General features: G+C 37.3%; 1 protein-coding gene across 2 annotated transcripts in view; it reads left to right on the top strand.

Annotated features, from left to right (window-relative positions):
* Window positions 1-22,852, top strand: part of LOC148941568 (uncharacterized) — a 154,501-nt gene that overhangs the window by 81,559 nt on the left and 50,090 nt on the right. For both annotated transcript variants that reach the window (XM_089104501.1, XM_089104500.1), the window contains exon 8: window positions 5,368-5,518. In XM_089104501.1, coding sequence (XP_088960627.1) covers window positions 5,368-5,518 — 151 coding nt within the window. The remainder of the gene's footprint in view (window positions 1-5,367; window positions 5,519-22,852) is intronic.

The following is a 22,852-nucleotide window of genomic DNA, read 5'->3' as shown; positions in this document are numbered from 1 at the left end:
TGACATTTTTATATAGTAAAGATCGATGTGGGTATAATGTATTTTTTTTTGTTGTTGTTGTTGTTTAGACCTGGGTACTTTGTATCGAAGGAGCTGTCGTAGGGACTTCGAAAAGGGTCAAACTTTAGTGCCCTTTTTAGTAGTCGAAAGTGATTGGAGGGCACCTAGCCCCCTCACGCCCATCATTCCCCAAAACACATCCAATCAAAATTTTGAGATAGCCATTTTGTTCAGCGTAGGCTACTTGATTTTCAGATAGAAAATATCTTTTTGAGGAGGACACTCCCCCGCAACCCTCAGGACAAAGGTTTTAAGCTATGCCCTAGGGGCATGTAAGGTTTTTATAGAAGGCCTTGTCGTAGAAACTTCAAAACAAGCTCATTCGAATGGAAATTCAAAGTGCTAGTGCCCTTTTTAAAAGTCGAAAGTGATTGGAGGGCAACTAGCCCCCCCCCACGCCCGGCATTCACCCAAACACAGCCCATCAAAAATTTGAGATAGCCATTTTGTTAAGCGTAGTTGATTTACAGATAGAAAATATGTTTGTGTGGAGGTCACTCCCCCACAACCCTCAGGGCAAGGGTTTTAAGTTATGCCCTGGGGGCATATAAGGTTTTTATCCATGTCGTAGAAACTTCAAAACAGGCTCATTCGATTGGAAATTCAAAGGGCTAGTACCCTTTTTAATAGTCGACAGTGATTGGAGGGCAACTAGCCCCCTCCCCCCCTGCCCCTCATTCCCCCAAACACATCCAATCAAAATTTTGAGATAGCCATTTTATTCAGCGTAGTTGATTTCCAGATAGAAATTATGTTTTTTAGGAGGACACTCCCCCACAACCATCAGGGCAAGGGTTTTAAGTTATGCCCTGGGGGGCATATAAGTTTTTTATAGAAGGTGTTGTCGTAGAAATTTCAAAACAGGCTCATTCGATTGGAAATCTATAGGGATAGTACCCTTTTTAATTCTCGAAAGTTATTGGAGGGCAACTAGCCCCCCCCCCCCCCCGCCCTTCATTCCCCCAAACACATCCAATCAAAATTTTGACATAGCCATTTTGTTCAGCGTAGTTCATTTACAGATAGAAAATATGTTTTTGAGGAGGACACTCCCCCAAATCCCTCAGGGCAAGGGTTTTAAGTTGTGCCTTGGGGATATATAAGGTTTTTAAAGAAGGCGTTGTCGTAGAAACTTCAATAAAAGCTCATTCGACTGGAAATTCAAAGGGCTAGTGCCCATTTTAATAGTCGAAAGTGATTGGAGGGCAACTAGCCACCCCCACAATCATTATTCCCCCAAATATATCCAATAAAAATGTTGAGACAGTCATTTTGTTCAGGGTAGTTGAGTTCAAGGTAGAAAACATATTTTTTAGGAGGACACTCCCCCACAACCCTCAGGGCAAGGATTATATTTTATGCCCTGGGGGCATATAAGTTTTTTATTGAAATCTTTGTCGTAAAAACTTTGAAAAACGGCTCATTCGATTTGAAATTTAAGGGACTAGTACCATTTTTAATAGTCGAAAGTGATTTGATGGCAACCCTCTCACGCCCACCTTTTCCCCTAACACAGCCAATCAAAATTTTTAGGTAGCCATTTTGTTCAAAGTAGTTAAAAGTTGTGGAAATTAGGTCTTTAAGGATGGCAATCCCTCCCCCCACAGCCCTCAGGGCAAGGGTTGTAAGTTATATCTTGGGGGTATAAAGTTTTTATTGAAAGCGTTGTCGTAGAAACTTCAAAAGGGCTCATTCAATTGGAAATTGAAAGAGCTAGTGCCTTTTTTAATAGTTGAAGGTGATTGGATAGCGACTAACACCCCTCTCTCGCCCACCATTTTCCCAAACACATCGAATTAAAATTTTTAGATATCCATTTTGTTCAACGTAGTTGAAAGTTCTGGAAATTTTGTCTTTTAGGATGATAACCCCCCAAGAGCCCTCAGGGCAAGGGTTGTAAGTTACGTCATGTGGACATATATAGTTTTTGTTGAAAGCGTTGTCGTAGAACCTTCAAAATGGTTCATTCGGTTGGAAATTGAAAGGGCTAGTACCCTTTTTAATAGTTGAAAGTGATTGGAAGACTTGACATTTTTATATAGTAAAGATCGATGTGGGTATAATGTATTATTTTGTTGTTGTTTTTGTTGTTTAGACCAGGGCACTTTGTATCGAAGGAGCTGTCATAGGGACTTCGAAAAGGGTCAAACTTTAGCGCCCTTTTTAATAGTCGAAAGTGATTGGAAGGCACCTAGCCCCCCCCCTCCCCCACCACGCCCATCATTCCCCCAAACACATCCAATCAAAATTTTGAGATAGCCATTTTGTTCAGCGTAGCCTAGTTGAATTCCAGATAGAAAATATGTTTTTGAGGAGGACACTCCCCCGCAACCCTCAGGTCAAAGGTTTTAAGCTATGCCCTGGGGGCATATAAGGTTTTTAAAGAAGGCCTTGTCGTAGAAACTTCAAAACAGGCTCATTCGAATGGAAATTCAAAGGGCTAGTGCCCTTTTCAAAAGTCGAAAGTGATTGGAGGGCAACTATCCCCCCCCCCGCCACGCCCATCATTCCCCCAAACACATCCAATCAAAATTTTGAGATAGCCATTTTTTTCAGCATAGTTGGTTTCCAGATAGAAAATATGTTTTTGAGAAGGACACTCCCCCACAACCCTCAGGGCGAGGGTCTTAAGTTATGCCCTGGGGGCATATAAGGTTTTTTTTATAGAAGGCGTTGTTGTAGAAACTTCAAAAACGGCTAATTCGATTGGAAATTCAAAGAGCTAGTGCCCTTTTTAATAGTCGAAAGTTATTGGGGGGCAACTAGCCCCCCCCCACGCCCATCATTCCCCGTAACACATCCAATCAAACTTTTGAGACAGCCATTTTGTTCAGCATAGTTGATTTTCGCATAGAAAATATATTTTCGAGGAGAACAATCCCCCACAACAATGAGGGCAAGGGTTTTAAGTTACGCCCAGGGGGCATATAAGGTTTTTATACAAGGTGTTGTCGTAGAGACTTCAAAAACAGCTCATTCGATTGAAAATTCAAAGAGCTAGTGCCCTTTTTAATAGTCGAAAGTGATTAGAGGGTAGCTAGCCCCCCCACACCCAACCTTCCCCCAAACACAACCAATAACAATTTTGAGATGGCCATTTTGTTCAGCGGAGTTGATTTCCAGATAGAAAACATATTTTTGGGGAGGACACTCCCCCACACCCCTTAGGGCAAGGATTTTAAGTTATGGCCTGGGGGTATATAAGGTTTTATAGAAACTTCAGAAAAGGGTTGATTTGATTTGAAATTCAAAGGGCTAGTGCCCTTTTTAAGAGTCGAAAGTGATTAGTAATATTTTTTGTTGTTGCTGTTGTTTAGACCAGGGCACTTTGTTTCGAAGGAGTTGTCGTGGGAACTTCGAAATGGGCTCACTCGATTGAAAATAGAAAGGGCTGATGTCCTTTTTAATAGTCGAAAGTGATTGGAGGGCTACTAATCCCCCTTCCACTCCCACCCTCCCATTTGCCCATTATGTTTAAAATCTAAATGTTGATTTAAGATTAAATAAAAATGCGCTGTGATAATGCTAATCCCCTAATAAGGCATCTCAGCATTATCCCAAGAACGACTGAGGGTATTATGTTCAAACTTTTGAGGCTATTTCTGCTCTGACAATTTAACCAAATCAAAACAGTGTAAGTGTATCCAAGCTATCAAAGAAAGTAAACAGATTTTTTTGCGAATGGTATCAAGTTTTCTATTTCAGGTCAACTAGAGGAGGTATGAAACTAAGTTAAACAGTACTATTTGTGTCCAGATTTTTAAAAGGGTGTATGTTGTTAAAAATTGCTGAAAATTTTTCTCCAGCATACAAATAGCAGCAGGCCAAATTATAAAGTCTTAAAAAACGAAAAGATTTAAAGTGTTATTTTCTTTTTCCCTGAAAAGACTATGTCAATATAAAACGAACAGAAATTAATTAAAAATAATTTTTTCCACAAAATAAGTTTTTCAAAGAAAACTAAAGAACTCCATTAAACAAAGAACTACCACAAATCAGCATCGATAAATAAATGAAACCCAAAACGAACAGAAATTACAATAAATAACCGATTCAAACTCAAAAAGAACAGAAATTAACATAGATTGGGCGCAAAACCCCTATGCCTTCCCAAGGCCAGAACAAAATTTGCACTTTACTGAAAAAATACAAATGAATGTGCATTTGTATGTTTAATATACATATACTGATATTTAGTAATCAAAATGTTAAAATTATTTGTTTTATTAAAGTTATAAAAGTAAAAACATTTATATTTTTTTTGAGTAAAGTGCAAATTTTGTTCTGGCCTTGGGAAGGCATAGGGGCTTTGCGCCCAACTTATGTCAATTTCTGCTCGTTTTGAGTTTGACTCGGTTAATTATTGTAATTTCTGTTTGTTTTGGGTTTCATTTATTTATCGATGCAGAATTGTGGTAGTTTTGAGCTTGGTAGATTATTTGATTTTATTTTTGCTCTTTTTTTTTTAATGGAGTTCTTTACTTTTCTTTGAAAAACTTATTTTGTGGAAAAAGTTTTTTTTGATTAATACGCCAAAAAGGTCAATTTTGAAGGATAAATTATATTTTACTGATATTAGAGGGGGGGGGGACGTAAGAAGGTCATTTTCAAACTCTCGCGGAGTTTTATTGTGCTTCCTTGAAGGAGTAAAGCTGTTTGTAAATAGGGCCCCCCCCCTATTATAGGCCCCCCTATTATTAGTTATGCGAAATAATATTTGTGCAAGTCAACATTTATCTTTTACCTTGCCTGTTTTCTGTCTTTCTAACTGAAAAATGTTTTTGGTGATTAAATTGTGTCATATTTATGATCTTGCTTTTGTTGCCAAAGAAAATCATGAGGGAACAAGCCCCAATAAATTTTGGTTGCAGAGGCCATCATCTTTTTGTCAATTTGTTTTTGTAATAAATGTATTGCCGACAATTTTCATCCTGTTCCACACTCAATGAGAAATTTTCCCAGGCATCTAATAGTTATGGGGTTTTCTCTACACGAGTAGGCTAAATTAAAGTAGGCGTCAGTACAGAACTCTAGTTGGACTGGCTCTTTACGAAAATTACCCTTGGATAATGGAAATATGCTGTTATGTGTTTGATCTGTTCTTCTAATTTGTTAATCTATTGCTTGAAGATTTTTTTTTTTTAATTTAGCTGAAATTGAAGTAGCCTTTGCTACTTTGTACTTTGCTTTCTGTATTTTTTAACGGCTGTTTGTTTTTCTACAGTGTCATTTGCTTAGGTTTCAGCTATTGAAGTGAATGAACATATTGATATTCTATGTTCGGTTATTAATTTTTTTTTTTTTTAGATTTTTGACAGTTTTAATAAAATGGATTTGAAAACTGAACTACTTCATGGTATCTATTCCTTGAAAGGTCTTGAAAGACCTACAACTCTTCAGCAAAAGGCAATTGTTCCATGTTTAAAAGGAAATGATGTAATAGTTCAGGCCGAACCTGGTGAGTGATGTCTCTTTTTTTATTATATTTTATTACATTCATTAAGACAAGCGCCTTTGCTAGAGGCTAAATTTCACATGGTTTTATTTAAGTAAAAGAAATAAATATTCACTTTTATAAGAAGGAGATTCAATTTTTTAACATCATGAGCAGTGGTTCCCAACCAATTTTGGGCCATGTCCCACCTTGGCATTTCTAAAATCTTCATGCCCCTCTCGTAATTTTTAAATTCTGTTATTCAAAATTTTACTTGTCTTCACCCAAAGGAAGCTTAAAAGTCCATAGTGGTGCCAATTCGGGGGGGGGAGACAGGGGGCAACCCCCCTAGATTTGTAAAAAAGACCTTGTTACTTCTATTTAATAGCTATTTTGTATTTTAGCTGTGTGCTATATTGAACTAGTGAGACTGAATGACCGGTCACTTGTATTGTTCGGTCGCTTTATTTTTTCAGAGCCCTTAAATGGCACTGTTACTTTTCCTACTGTTACCTTTTACAGTTACTTTTCAAATACCTTGTTTTAAAATGTTAGTTCTGGGTTCGTCCTGGAGAATCCTAAATTTACCGATAGTAGACAACCTTTTTTTGAAATGTGTAAAAGAGTTGCTCTCTGCTGTCATTACCTCTGACTAGGGTTCTGTAAAAAACTTGGCTTTAGTCTATCTTTATTGTTGTTGTGAATCTATAATCAAGCAATGAGGAAAAAGTGACAACAAATTTTGGACTTTTTGCAGTGAAAATCTGGAATAAAAATGAAACTCCAGTGCAAGAAACTGGTACTAATATCAGTCCTCAAAGTGTCGGGCTACTGGACATGGGTTCCTCTACCTGTGACAATTTTTCAGAAACAGCGGAACAATAAATGGCCCAGGTTAACATGAAAGAGTGGTTTGCATTTCCGAACCTGTTGCAGGTTCCAGTAGCAGTCGAGAATATCTCTCAGGTATCTTTACGACACGCCCCACCCAACCAGCTCAACCTGTTCTTGAGAGATATCGGCTTCCACATCTAACATAAGTAAATTCAGTGCGCATTACTTACGGACTTACGAATTACGGATGGATTGGATACTCATAAAACTTGGATTCTGTGTTCTGTTTCACCTTTTGCTATATATCTATTGCTCTAAGTGCTGGGGAAACTGCTGGAAAAAGGGCGTTCATTGAGACAGAATTTTGTACGCGGAAAGACAGTTCTGGTTTATTGAAGCAATATGATGTTAGTAAAACATAGGTATTGTGTGTCAGCATGGGCGGAATTTAAGACAATTAGCACTCATACTTCGAGATGTGCTGCGAATGGCTTAAGTCGGTCCAGATCTCAAGAGGTTCAAGAAATGAGATCTTGTGAAATACATTTTTCGTGCTATTTGCTTTCTTGACCACCAAGGTCTTCCTTCAAAGGGTCATGACGAATCAGAAACATCCGCAAACCGGGATAATTTCGTTGAACTAATTGAGGAAATGTCTAAAGGTGACGAAAAGTTGAAAGCGAAGTTAAGGCACCGGTTTGGTCACTATTGCAGTCATCAGTACCAAAACGACGCAGTTACACTGATAGGAAATGCCTTGCGCCAAGACATTATTTCAGAAGTAAACTCAGCTAATTATTACGCTATTCTTGTTGACGAGACAAAAGATGCTTCAAGAAAAGAACAATTAGCGATACCACCCAGGTACAAATCAAACGGAAAAGTAGTGGAGCGACTAATCTGCTGCTACCACATGCAAATATTAAAGGCCGAAAGCTTGTCCACCTCGATTTGCAAAACTGTATTAAATAAAAAAAAAAAAAATCAACTGAAAGTAAGAAGCAACATTAAAACTTAAAACGAACAGAAACTATTACTTATATGAAGGAAGTTGCCTCCTCCTCAACACCTCGCTCTTTACGCTAAAGTTTTACGCTGAAGTTTTATTTTTTTTATAGTTTCTTGGCTTTTGGATTTTCTTGTATGTCCCAGAAATCAGTGCAAGTGCGTTATAAATCAGCCAACTTTCTGTTTGAAGTTGTTCTGACAAAAAGTTTACTATGACTAACACTTTTTCCATTATATGCTAAGTTGAGACAAAAGAGGCCGATTTGATTTTTTCCAGTAGTCGTTTTGGTTCACACGCTGTCTCACCCTCAGAACTATCAGAGACTGTGGCTGGAACAACAAAAAAAAAAATCAACTGAAAGTAAGAAGCAACATTAAAACTTAAAACGAACAGAAACTATTACTTATATGAAGGAAGTTGCCTCCTCCTCAACACCTCACTCTTTACGCTAAAGTTTTTTTAGTACTTTTCAAAAAAGCTTCTTATTGTTCCAATTAAACGACCCTTGTATTTCAGTTGTCAGTTGTGTTTCAATTCAGTTAAAGAATTGGGACAAAATTCAAACCTAGCGTTAAGAGCGAGGTGTTGAGAAGGAGGCTCTATATGAAGCTTTATTTCAAAAGTGATTTGATTGTATTGTTGCTGTTCCAGCCACAGTCTCTGATAGTTCTGAGGGTGAGACAGCGTGTGAACCAAAACGACTACTGGAAAAAATCAAATCGGCCTCTTTTGTCTCAACTTAGCATATAATGGAAAAAGTGTTAGTCATAGTAAACTTTTTGTCAGAACAACTTCAAACAGAAAGTTTGCTGATTTGTAAGGCACTTGCACTGATTTCTGGGACATACAAGAAAATCCAAAAGCCAAGAAACTATAAAAAAAATAAAACTTCAGCAAAAACATAACCGAATTCTTGGCTTTACATGATATCCAGAAATCAAAGTCTCCAAAACCCTAAACCAGTGCTCAGAACAAGAGAAGTCAAGCCTTGTCCACTCGTCGCAAAGACTCTTTCAAATTTAACAACCGGTAAATGCAATTTAATTCAGCCAATTCAATCAGACTCCGGTATTTTTTTTTACTTTGAGGTGATAGACCGTTTGGCGAGTCAGATGGACCGATATTTCATGCAAAATATGCCTCTGCTCGACGTTTTATCAGCCTTCTGCTCCTCAAGTTTTGGTCTTTTCGAATTTTCAAAAGTTGAAAGAGTAATGTCTCATTATAAAGTGATTCTTGATGTTGATGAATATGCTCCAGAATCCCAGCTTTCTCTTGCAAAGTTGTATCTTTCAAACTGTGACACTTTTAAAATGTACTTAGTCCGAGCTATTGAAATTTTATCCGACAATCCAATTGCCTATTCTGCAGTGCTAAAGTTGATGAAGCTGGTTGCTACTTTACCTGTGACCATTGCTGGAAATGAACGATTCTTCTTAGCATTAATTAAAAAAGCTTTTCTACAAAATAAGTTTTTCAAAGAAAAGTAAAAAACTCTATTAAACCAGAAATGAGAAAAAATTAAATCAAATAATCTACCAAGCGTGAAACTACCACAAATCAGCATCGATAATTAGATGAAACCCAAAACGAACAGAAATTACAATAAATAACAGTCAAACTCAAAATGATCAGAAATTAACATAAGTTGGGCTCAAAACCCCTATGCCTTCCCAAGGCCAGAACATAATTTGCACTTTCCTGAAAAAATATAAATTGTTTTACTTTTATAACTTTAATAAATCAAATAATATTAACATTTTGATTACTAAATATCACTATATGTATATTAAACTGACAACGCACATTCATTTGTATTTTTTTCACAAACAGTTGTGTGTAATTTAGTTTCATACCTCCTCTAGTCGACCTGAAATGGAAAACTTGATACCATTCGCAAAAAAATCTGTTTACTTTCTTTGATAGCTTGGATACACCTACGCTATTTTGATTGGGTTAAATTTTAAGAGCAGAAGTAGCCCCGAAAGTTTGAGCATAATACCCTCAGTTGTTCTTGGGGTACTGCTGAGATGCCTTATTGGGAATTAGCATTAATACAGTGCATTTTGATTTAGTCTTAAGGCAACATTTAGTTTTTAAACATAATGGGCAAAAGTGAGGCCGGGGGTGAGAAGGGTATTAGTTACCCTCCAATCACTTTCGACATTTAAAAATGGCATCAGCCCTTTCTATTTTCAATCGAATGATCCCTTTTCGACGTTCCTACGACAACTCCTTCGATACGAAGTGCCCTATTAAAAAAAAAAAAAAAAAAAATAACACATTGTACCCACATCGATCTTTTCATAGGCAGCGCAATCGTACTGCCTAAGTAAAGAGCGATGTTGGCACAATGTATTATTATTTTTTGTTCATACCAGGGCACTTCGTATCGAAGGCGTTGTCGTAGAAAGTTCGAAAAGGGCTCATTCGATTGGAAATTCAAAGGTCTAGTGCCCTTTTTAATAGTTGAAAGTGATTTGAAGGCAACTAACCCCCTCCCATGCCCACCTTTTCCCCAATCACATCCAATCAAAATTTTTAGATATAACATTTTGTTCAGCGTAGTTGATTTCCAGATAGAAATTATGTTTTTGAGGAGGACACTCCCCCCACAGCCCTCAGAGTAAGGGTTGTAAGTTATGCCCTGGTGGCATATAAGGTTTTATACAAAGTTTTGTCGTAGAAATTTCAAAAAGGACTCATTCGATTCGAAATTGAAATGGCTAGTGCCCTTTTTAATAGGCGAAAGTGATTGGAAGGAAACTAACACCCCTTCCACACCCACCATTTACCCAAACATATCTAATCAAAATTTTGAGATAGCCATTTTGTTCCACGCAATTTAAAGTTCAGGAAATTATAGCTTTGAGCAGGACACTCCCCGCACAGTCTTCAGGGCAAGGGTTATAAGTTATGCCCTTGGGGCATGTAAGGTTTTTATTGAAATCTTTGGCGTAAAAACTTGAAAAAGGGCTCATTCGATTGGAAATTCAAAGGGCTAGTGTCCTTTTTAATAGTCGAATGTGACTTGAGGGCAACTAACTCCCCTCTAACGCCAGCTTTTTCGGCAAACACATCCACTCAAAATTTTGAGATAGTCATTTTATTTCACGCAGTTTAAAGTTAAGGAAATTATACCTTTGAGCAGGACACTCCCCTCAGGGTCTTCAGGGCAAGGGTTATAAGCTATGCCCGGGGGCATATAACTTTTTGTTGAAATCTTTGTCGTAGAAACTTGAAAAAGAGCTCTTTCAATTGGAAATTCGAAGGACTAGTGCTCTTTTCAATAGTCGAAAGTGATTTGATGGCAACTAACCCCCCTCTCACGCCCACCTTTTCCCCAAACACATCCAATCAAAATTTTTTTGATAGCCATTTTATTCAACGTAGTTGGAAGTTTTGGAAATTAGGTCTTTGAGGATGAGAACCCCTCCCCCCCCCCACAACCCTCAGGGCAAGAGTTGTAAGTTATGCCCGGGGGGCATGTAAGGTTTTTAAAGAAAGCGATGTTGTAAAAACATCAAAAAGGGATCATTCAATTGGAAAATTGAAAGGGCTAATGCTCTTTTAATAGTTGAAAGTGATTGAAGGGCAACGAACCCCCCTCTCACGCCCACCATTTCACCAAACACATCCAATCAAAATTTTGAGATATCCATTTGTTCACGTAGTCGAAAGTTCTGGAAACTTGGTCTTTTAGGATAATAACCCCCTCAGAGCCCACAGTGCAAGGGTCGTAAGTTATGCCCTGGGGGCATATAAGGTTTATATAGAAACTTGTTGTAGAAATTTCAATAAGGGCTCATTTGTTTGGAAATTGGAATTGCCCTTTTTAATAGTCGAAAGTGATTGGAGAATAATTGACCCCCCTCCCACGCCCACCATTTCCCCAAACACATTCAATCAAGGCTTAAAGATAGCCATTTTGTTCAACGTAATTGAAAATTCTGGAAATTACGTATTTAAGGATGACAAACCCCCCAGAGCGAGCAAAGGTTGTTAGTTATGCCCTGGGGGCATATAAGGTTTTTATAGTTAGAGTTGTCGTAAAAACTTCAAAAGGGGCTCGTTCATTTGGGAATTTAGAGGGCTAGTGCCCTTTTTAATAGTCGAAAGTGATTGGGGGGCAACTAACCACCCTCTCACGCGCACCATTCCCCCAAACACATACAATCAAAATTTTCAGATAGCCATTTTGTTCAACGTAGTAGAAAGTTCTGGAAATTAGGTCTTTTAGGATGACAACTCCTCCCCTCCCCCAGCCCTCAGGGCAAGGGCCGTAAGTTATGCCCTGTGGGCACATAAGGTTTTTATTGAAAGCGTTGTCGTAGAAACTTCAAAAGGGCTCATTTGATTGGAAATTGAATGGGCTAGTGCCTTTTTGATGGAAATTGAACGCCCCTCTCACGCCCACCATTTTCTCAAACACATCCAATGAAAATTTTGAGATAGCCATTTTGTTTAACTTAGTTGAAATTTCTGGAAATTATTTTTTAGAGGATGACAACCACTGTCACAGCCCTTAGGGTAAGGGTTGTAATTTATGCCCTGGGGGCATATGAGGCGTTTATAGAAAGCGTTGTCGTAGAAACTCAAAAAGGGTTCATTCGATTGGAAATCGAAAGGCCTAGTACCCTTTTTAATAGTCAAAAGTGATTGGAAGGCTTGAAATTTTTATTGTAAAGATCAATGTGGGTATAATGTATCATTTTTAGTTGTTGTTGTTTAGACCAGGTCACTTCGCATCTAAGAAGTTGTCGTAGGAACTTCGAAAAGGGCCCATTCGATTGAAAATAGAAAGGGCTGATGCCCTTTTTAATAGTCGAAAGTGATTGCAGGGCAACTAATCCCCCTCCCACCCCCACCCTCCCGTTTGCCTTTATGTTTAAAAACTAAAGATTAAATGAAAATGCACTGTGTTAATGCTAATTCCGAATAAGGAATCTCAGCAGTATCTCAAGAACGACTGAGGGTATTTTGTTCAAACTTTCGGGGTTACTTCTGCTCTTAAAATTTAACTAAGTCAAAATAGTGTAGCTGTGTTCAACCCGTCAAAAAAGGTTAGCGGATTTTTTTGTAAATGGTATCAAGTTTTCTATTTCAGGTCAACTATAGGAGGTATGAAACTAAATCAAACACTACTATTTTTGTCCAGATTTTTAGAAGTGAGTATGTTGTTGAAAATTGCTAAAAAAATTTCTCCAGCATACAAACAGCAGACCAAACTATAAAGTCTTAAAAAACTAAAATATTTGAAGTATTATTTTCTTTTTCCCTGAAAAGACTATGTCAATATAAAACGGACAGAAATTAATTAAAAAAAACTTTTTCCAGAAAATAAGTTTTTCAAAGAAAAGTAAAGAACTCTATCGAAATAAAAATGAGCAAAAATAAAATCAAATAATCTACGAAGCGTGAAGCTACCGCAAATAAGCATCGATAATTAAATGGAACCGAAAATGAACAGAAATTACAATAAATAACCAAGTCAAACTCAAAACGAGCAGAAATTAACTTAAGTTGTGCTCCAAACCCATATGCTTTCCCAAGGCCAGAGCATAATTTGCACTTTACTGAAAAAAATACAAATGAGTGTGCATTTTCAGTTAAATATACATATACTGATATTTAGTAATCAGAATTTTAATATTATTTGATTTATTAAAGCTATAAAATTTAAAACATTTATATTTTTTTCAAAAAAAAAAATTAAAATGTTTCCACATTTTGTGGAAAAAGTTTTTTTAATTAATACTATAAAAATGTCCAGCCTTCCAATCACTTTCGACTATTAAAAAGGGCACTAGGCTTTTTGATTTCCAATCGAATGAGCCCTTTTGAGTTTCTGCGACAACACTTTCTATAAACACCTTATATACCCCCAGGGCATAAATTACAACCCTTACCCTAAGGGCTGTGAGTGGGGTTGTCATCCTCAAAGACCTAATTTCAAGAACTTTCAACTACGTTAAACAAAATAGCTATCTCAAAATTTTGATTGAATGTGCTTCTGGAAATTGTGGGCTTGAGAGGGCGTTAGTTGATCTCGAATCACTTTTAACTATTAAAAAGGCACTAGACATTTCAATTTCCAATAGAATGATCCCTTATGAAGTTTCTATGACCACACTTTCAACAAAAATCTTAAATGCCCCCATGGCATAACTTATAGCTTTTGCCCTGAGGACTGGGGGGAGGGTTGTCATCCTCAGAGGCCTAATGTGCAGAACTTTCAATTACGTTGAACAAAATGGCTATCTGAAAATTTTGATTGGATGTGTTTGGGGGAATGGTGGGCGTGAGAGGGGATTTGTTAACCTCCAATCACTTTCGACTATTAAAAGGGCACTAGCCCTCAATTTCGAATTGAATGAGCCCCTTTTAAGCTTTTACGAAAACGCTATCTATAAAAACCTTATCTGCCCAAGGGCATAAGTTACAACCTTTGCCCTGAGGGCTCTGGGGGGTTTGTCATTCTCAAATACATAATTTCAAGAACTTTCAACTACGTTGAACAAAATGGCTATCTCTAAACTTTGATTGAATGTGTTTGGGGAAATGGTGGGCGTGACAGGGGGTTTAATTACTCTCCACTCACTTTCGACTGTTAAAAAGGGCATTAGCCCTTTCAATTTTCAATCAAATAAGCCCTTTTTTAAATTTCTACAACAACTTCCTGTATAAACTTTAAATGCCCTCAGGGCATAACTTAAAACCCTTGCACTAAGGGCTCTGAAGGGTTTATCATCCTAAAAGACCTAATTTCAAGAACTTTCAACTACGTTGAACAAAATGGATATCTTAAAATTATGATTGGATGTGTTTGGGGAAATGCTGGGCGTAAGAGGGGGGTTAGATGCCCTTCAATCACTTTCGACTATTAAAAAAGGCACTAACACTTTCAATTTCCAATTGAATGAGCCATTTTTGAAGTTTTTACAACATCGTTTTCTATAAAAACCTTATATCCACGGGCATAACTTACAACCTTTGCCCTGAGGGCTGTAGGGGGGAGGGGTTGTCATCCTTAAAGACTTAATTTTTAAAACATTCAACTACGTTGATTAAATGGCTATCTAAAAATTTTGATTGGATGTGTTTGGGGAAAAGGCGGGAGTGAGAGAGGAGTTAGTTACCCTTCAATCACTTTCGACTGTGGAAAGAGGCATTGACCCTCTCGATGTTCAATTAAGTAGATTCTCTTTGTAGTGTCTCTTACAACGCTGTCTATAAAAAGCTTATTTGCTCAGACAGCGCATATTACATTCTTTGCCCTGAAAGCACACGTAAGTGTGTCATTCTTAAATATATAATTTCCAGAACTGCAAATTACACTGAACTAAATGGCTATCTATAATCTTTGATTCGATGTTTTTGGGGAAATGGTGGGCGTGACAGGGGGGTTAATTACTCTCCACTCACTTTCGACTGTTAAAAAGGGCATTATCCCTTTCAATTTCCAATCAAATGAGCCCTTTTTTAAATTTCTATAACAACTCTCATATAAATCTTAAATGCCCCCAGGGCATAACTTAAAACCCTTGCACTAAGGGCTCTGAAGGGTTTATCATCCTAAAAGACCTAATTTCAAGAACTTTCAACTACGTTGAACAAAATGGATATCTTAAAATTATGATTGGATGTGTTTGGGGAAATGCTGGGCGTGACAGAGGGGTTAATTACTCTCCACTCACTTTCGACTATTGAAAAGGACACTAGCCCTTTCAATTTCTAATTGAATGAGCCTTTTTTGAAGTTTCTACAACATCGTTTTCTATAAAAACCTTATATGCCCCCAGGGCATAACTTACAACCCTTGCCCTGAGGGCTGTGGGGGGAGGGGTTGTTATCCTTAAAGACTTAATTTCTAAAACTTTCAACTACGTTGATTAAATGGCTATCTAAAAATTTTGATTGGATGTGTTTATGAATAAGGTGGGCGTGAGAGAGGGGTTAGTTGCCCTCAAATCACTTTCGAATGTTAAAAAGTACACTAGCCTTTTGAATTTCCAATCGAATGAGCCGTTTTTCAAGTTTTTACGACAAAGATTTCAATATAAACTTTATATGCCCCCAGGGCGTAACTTAGAACCCTTGCCCTGAAGACTGTGGGGGGAGTGTCCTGCTTAAAGGTATAATTTCCAAAACTTTCAACAGCTTTGAAAAAAACGGCTATCTAAAAAGTTCTATTGTATGTGTTTGGGAAATTGATGAAGTTGAGAGGGTGTTAGTTGCCTTCCAATTATTTTTTACAATTAAAAAGGACACTAGCTTTTTCAATCCACAATCAAATTAGCACTTCTTGAAGTTTCTAAGACAACGCTTTCTATAAAACCTTATATGCCCCCAGGGCATATTTTACAACCCTTGCCCCTGGGCTGTCGGGGTGTTGTCATCCTCAAAGACCTAATTTCAAGAATTTTCAACTATGTTGAACAAAATGGCTATCTCAAAATTTTGATTGGATGTGTTTGGGGAAAAGGTGGGCGTGAGAGGGGGGTTAGTTGCCTTCCAATCACTTTCGACTATAAGAAAGGGCACTAGCCCTTTGAATTTCCGATCGAAGGAGCCTTTTTTGAAGTTTCTACGACAACGCTTTCTATAAAAACCTTATATGCCCCCAGGGCATAACTTTGAAGCCTTGCCCTGAGGGCTTTGGGTAAGTGTCCTCCTCAAACACTTAACTTCTATCTGGAAATCAACTACGCTGAACAAAATGGCTATCTCAAAATTTTGACTCAGTCAAAGCAAAAAGCAAACAATTGTCTAAGATAAGAATTGTCTAAAATAAAGTGAGAGGATATATAAAATGAACAGTCACCCGTTCACTTGAGTCTAAAATGAGCCGTGAGAAAAGTCAGTCAAAATAAAAAAACAAACAATTGTCCAAGATAAAGTAAGAGGATATGTAGGAAGTTAAATGGGGCTTAAGGAATGTAAAGTGAAATTAAATATTAACATTAGAAGCAAAAGTTAGAATAAAAGTGTCCTTGCATATCTATTTTTTGGAGGAAATTGGAAGTATTTATAGTTTTTCTCCTTTTGAAGAAGATTCCTGGTTAATTTCTTATGAAGAGGCAATAGTTAGGGAATTCAAGAATTAAAGGTTTTTCACCAAAGCTGATGCAGTGAATAAATAAGATGTGCCAAGCTTTGATGCTTACAACAAAGAGCAACACAGTAGTATTTGTAATGCCAGGTTTTAACCAAAATTTAACTATTAACAAATTGTTTGCTCTTTGCACCTTAAGCTTAATAAAAGACTCTTTTTGTTGGAACTTAAAATGAACTTCTGTTTATATCTTTTGTTTCTAAACGGTAGTATTGATATTCAGAAAATCTAAAATTAATTACAAGTTAATAATAATATTAAATATTATTATTTAATAATAATATTTTAATATTATATAATATTTAATATAAAAAAAAACTCAATTTCTATATAAAAAAACTTTTTCATATGGATGACGTCATATTCAAACGCATTTAAACCACACAAAAAAATATATATGATAGTATTGCAGCGACGTTATACATTGTTTAAAAGGTGTTGTATTCAGTCAATATTTTTCATTAGTACAAAATATACCTAGAGGAAGACCCCAAAAAAGTTACCAAGTTGGTGGCATTTTAGTGGCACCAATTCACGAAAATATAGGGGGGGAGGCAAAGATTTTTTTGTTTTTAATGAGGGTACGAACAGCAGAACAAGATAGAGTGAACATACTTAAAACAGGGGGTAGCGGCGACTAAGCTGTTTGGATAAATCGTCGACTGTTCTATCGAAATCCAGTGTCTCCTCTTTTTCATCGACTATGACCATGAGACTACTGAATCTGTCATTTGCCATTGTCGATGGCAGATAGTACTTCACGTGCCCTAATGCTAAGAAGAAACGTTCATTACCGGCAATGGTAATGAACAATAGCTTCGACTAAATCTATTCTAAAAATGTCACATTTTGAATATACAACTTTGCAAGAAAAAGCTTGGATTCTAGGGCATTGTCATAAACATCGAGAATCACTTGATAATGACACATTTCTCTTTCAACTTTTGAAAATTCGAGAAAATAAAACTTCAAGGGCTGATAAAGCGTCGAGCAGATGCATATTTTGCATGAAACATCGGTCCATCTGGCTCTTAAAACGGTCTATCACCTCAAAATACTCAAATTTACCGGAGTCTGATTGAACTAGCTGAATGAAATTGCATTTACCCGTCGTTGAATTTGAAAGTCTTTGAGACGAGTGGAAATGGTTTGACTTCTCTTGTTTTGAGCACTGGTTTTGGATTTTGGAGACTTTGATTCACGTATATCGTGTAAAGCCAGGAATTCAATTATGTTTTTGCTGAAGTTTTTATTTGTTATCATGTCTTAGCTTTTGGAGATTCTCGTGTGTCCCAGAAATCAGTGCAAGTGCCTTACAAATCCGCCAGCTTTCTGTTTGAAGTTGTTCTGACAAAATATTTACAACGACAAACACTTTTTCCATTGTATGAAAAGTTGAGACAAAAGAGACCGAGTTGATTTTTATCCATTAGTCGTTTTGCTTCACTCGCTGCCTCACCGTCAGAACTATCAGAGATTGTGGCCAGAACAGCAACAATTCATCAAGTCTGGCCTTCACCTTGGAAATAGAGCGGCATGCGTAATAAACGAGAGTTTGGACGGTCCTCTGAAGCTCCAAGATTTCCCCCGCTAGTATACTGGGATACCACAAATAGTCCATTTCAAGTGATGCTGCCTGATATAAATACGTAAAGTCTTTGCACCACATAGAAAAATTCCAAAAGTCCACTGATATTGTTCAGGTAATCCGTCAAAACTAGTGGCTGGCGTTTACCCCTTAGCAATTACCCCCCCCCCATCCGGAAAATAACCCCTGCGGAAATTCCCCCCCCCCCTCGGAAAATACCCCCCACCCCGTGGAAAATAATTCTTTCCAAATTTGAGAGTTTTATTCGAGTTTTATTTTTTTTTATTTCCGTAGGGGGGAGGAATTTTGGTACTTGTGTATTATGCGCCACTCACTCAAGTTTACGCTGTGTAAAATTTGAGGACACATCGTTTTTTCGTTACTTTAGGAATAAATTTGGGCTATAGATTTGCACATTAGGGGGGGGGGGTAAAGTATCGCGGGTCTGCAAGCAAAATTTATTTGGTACAATTATTCTGCATATTATATGGATAGTATTTTAAAATATACGATGTATTTTAAAATATACGGCCATGAACACAGTAAAATTGCATAAATGAATATAGTAAATGGGGGGGGGGGGGTGTTTAACCCCCGGAAAATACCCCAAAGTGGAAAATCCCCCAAACCCCACGAAAAATACCTTCTTCACTTAAAGTAACCCTCGCGGAAAATACCCCTCCTTGGAAAACACCCTACTGGAAAATACCCCCCCCCCCCCCTATGGAAAATAAGGTTTCTAAATTTGAAACTTTTATTTAAGTTTTTTTATAGTTTCGTTGAAAAGTGCTAAGGAACGGGAAAATACAAAACGAGCAAAAATTAAAAGGAGTATGGCTGACAACACCCATGTCTTCTTCAGACCAGAAAATGATTTGCACTTTACTAAAAAAAAAAAAAAAAAAAAAAAAAAAAAAAAAAAAAAAAAAACCGTGTATTGTCAGCTTGATACACATATTCTGATATCTATTCCTCATAGTATTAATATTTCATTATTTGTTAAAGTAAAAAAAGTGGAAACATTTAAAATGTATTTTGTTTTCAGTAAAGTGCAAATTATGTTCTGGTCTTGAGGAGTTGTGGGGTTGTCAGCCCTACTAATGCTAATTTTTGCTATTTTGAGTCTGAATAGGTTATTTATTGTAATTTCTGTTCGTTTTGGGTTCAATTCATTTATTTATGATGATTTGTGGAAGTTTAATGCTTGGAAAATTATTTGAATTATTTCTACTCATTTTTGGCTTAACGAGGCTGTTTACTATTCTTTGACAAACTTCTTTTGTGTAAAAAAAAAATTTATATTAATCTCCGTTCATTTGTTATTGTCATAGTCTTTTTATATAAAAATAGTTTATATCTTTTTAATTTTTTTCTATTATACTCCATAGTTTTTACTTTGAAGATACTTTATTTCTGCTTATTTTTGGTTTAATGAGGCTCTTTACTTTTCTTTAAAAACTTATGTTTCCCATTAGCAAATACCATCTGTAAGTAATTAAATAAGAAAAAACAAGTTTTTCAACTGAAAGTGAGGAGCTAACGAAGAAACTAACCAAAAAAACGGTTCTCGAAACGGTGTCTTTTACACAGCGTAAACTTGAGTGAGTGGCACATAATACACAAGTACAAAAATTCCTTCCCCTACGGAAATAAAAAAAAAAACTCAAATAAAATTCTCAAATTTGGAAAGCCTTATTTTCCAGGGGGGATTTTCAGCGGGGGGTATTTTCCGCGGGAGGGGGGGGGATTTTCAGCGGGGGGTATTTTCCGCGGGAGGGGGGGGGTAATCCCCGGGAGGGGAGGGTAAACGCTTAGAACCGTCAAAACTAAGTGTAAGCTGTGGGTGGGACACTGTAAATAAAACTGCATGAAGCACCTTCTCCTTAAGCTTTGGTTAAACTCTGTTAGATTCCCCACTCATAACAAAAACGCCGTCATAACATTGGGCAACACACAACATCAAATCTACAAAAAAAACTTTTCTATAGTTTCACAAATCGAGGTAGACAGGCTTTCGGCGTTTAATATTTGCATTTGATAGTAGCCGATTAGTCGCCCCACTACAATTCTATTTGATATGTACCTGGGTAGGATCGCTAATTGTTCTTTTCTAAAAGCATCTTTTGTCTCGTCAACAGTATTAGCGTAATAATTAGCTGAGTTTGCTTCTGAAATAATGTCACGGCGCAAGGCATTTCCTATCAGTTTAACTGCATCGTTTTGGTACTGATGACAGCAATAGCGACCAAACCGGTGCTGTAACTTGGCTTTCAGCTTTTCTTCACCTTTAGAAATTTTCGCCATTAGTTCAACGAAATTATCCCAGTTTGCGGATGTTTCTGATACTTCATGACCCCCTGGAAGGAAGACCCTGGCGGTCTAGAAAGGAAATAGCACAAAAAACGTACTTCACCTGATCTCTATTTTCTTGAAACTCTTGAGATCTAGACCGACTTAAGCCATTCACTGCATATCTCTATGGCGACTTAAGCCATTCACTGCATATACTAATTATCTTAAATTCTACCCATGCTGACATACAATTTCTATGTCTTTTGCTGCCATCATGTTGCTTTAGTAGACCAGAACTGTCTTTCCACTTACAAAATTCTGTCCCGATAAAAGCCCTTTTTCCAACAGTTTCCACAGCCCTTAGAACCCCACTAGATAAATAGCAGAAGGCAAAAAAGAATACGAAATCCAAGTTTTATGAGTATTCAATCCATCCTTAAATCTTAAAGTAATGCGCACTGAATTTACTTCCGTTGGAAATGGAAGCCGATATTTCTCAAGAATAGGTTGAGCTGGTTGGGTGTGGTGCATCGTAGAGATACCTGAGAGATTCTCGATTGCCACTAGAGCATGCAACAGGTTCGAGAATGTACACCTCTCTTTCACATTAAGCCTGGGTTATTTATTGTTCTACTATTTCTGAAAGATTGTCACAAGTAGGAAAAATCATGTCCAGTAACCCGACACTTTGAGCACTGATGTTAGTACCAGTTTCTTGCATTAGAGTTTCATTTTTATTCCAGATTTTCCCCGCAAAAAAAGTCCAAAGTTTGTTGTCACTTTTTACTCATTGTTTGATTACGGGTTCATAAAAACAAAAAAGATAGACTGACGCCTAGTTTTGACCATGGGCACCCATATGGGGGGGGGGCTCCCGCCCCCTTGGCTGAATGATGCTGCCTTATTTTTACATTTTTGTTCTGAGATTTATATTATATAGCATTAAAAGTCCCAATTAGATGAAGTTTGCCCCCCCCCCCTGGAATTCAGCTTATGGGCGCCCATGGTTTTGACAGAACCCTAGTCAGAGATCAGAATCAGAATCAGTTTAGTGAAAACAGCTGTCATAGACACATTAAAAAAAAGCACTAAAAGGCGCTGTTTTTTCATGAAAAACATTTCACTACATGAAAAACACTTCGCTACATTTTATTAAAAGCACTCGTAAAGAAAGGAACAAAGGAGTTTATGACAGCGGCTAAGACAGCGGAGAGGAATTGTTTTACACATTTCAAAGCAAGGTTGTCTACTATCGGAAAATTTAGGATTCTCCAGGATGAACCCAGAAGTAACATTTTAGAGATTTTCAAGAAAGAAAAAACTGCCGGGTCAGCCATGGACACGGACCTTATTCTAGTCCCAAGATACCTCGCCTGGATATCATGACAACCTGGTTTATTTTGGTAACCTCGATGCACTTAAGCAATTTTGAATTCGTTCAATAGTAGCAATAATAGCAGTAGAAGTAGTAGCAAAAGTGGTAGTAATATTGGTCGCCCTAGAAGTTTCAGCGTAATACCCTCGAGCGTGGCTAGGATATTGCAAATACACTCCTTTGATAACCCACATTTGCATAGTATGTTTAGATTCTGTTCAACACCACCCTCCCCATTCCATGAAGGATTGACCAACACCCTTGCCATTAGGAATAGTAGTAGTCATGGCAAAAGAAATAATAGCAGGAGCATTAGTGTAAGATTAGTGATAGCATTTGCAGTATTAGTAGTTATAGGTGCCTTTTTGGTCAAGTTCAACATTCCGTCTTCATGTTCTGATAGTTTCAACTTAATAATTTAGTCCATTTTTGAGATAGTACTAGTCTGCTCTTTTATTAGTCTACTACCAAATAATGTTTTTTTGATTTAGCTCAGTATCCCCAACAACAGTCCCTGAAATTTCCAAATTAATACCATTAGCCTTAGTAATGTTAGTACTAATAGCAGTAGTAGTAGTACTACAACTATTAATGGTAGCAAGTACATTTAATTAGTTCATTTTTAACGCATTTTAATTAGTTCAAAATTCCTCTCAGCAAGCCAAGAAAGTTTCACCTAATATTCTAAGCCATTCTTGAGATACTGCAAATACGTCCTTTTGACGGTCTGCATGCACATAGCATGTTTCAATTTAATTCAACACATCTCTAAACATTTCCTGAAAATTTCTCCTCAATACGCTTAGCCTTAATAGTAATAACAGCAGTAGCACTAAAAGTAGAATCAGCTGTAGTAATAGTAGTATGTGTAGGTTCCCTAAACAAGTTTCCTTGGTACCTGTTGGGGTTCCACCCAATCCCTTGGGGAAGATCCCCTGCGGGAAGATGTGAAAGATAGCCCTTTTCCTCAATGCACAACTGGCGGACAAGTTGTGATCCCTTAACTGAAGCCTTGTCTTTCCAGTCTTCAATATTATCTTCATCCCTCATCGCCGATCATTATTTATTCAATTATTTTAGGGGACAAGACCCAGAAAAAAACGATTCAAGGTTCGATCAGATTCTGACTTCATTTTCCTGAACCC

This window comes from Artemia sp. Qi Xiang Cuo, chromosome 18 (assembly GCF_049724085.1).
Source record: "Artemia sp. Qi Xiang Cuo chromosome 18, ASM4972408v1, whole genome shotgun sequence".
Classification (NCBI taxonomy): domain Eukaryota; kingdom Metazoa; phylum Arthropoda; class Branchiopoda; order Anostraca; family Artemiidae; genus Artemia; species Artemia sp. Qi Xiang Cuo.
Note: the sequence above shows the minus strand (reverse complement) of the source record. Positions and strands in the feature narration are given on the sequence as shown.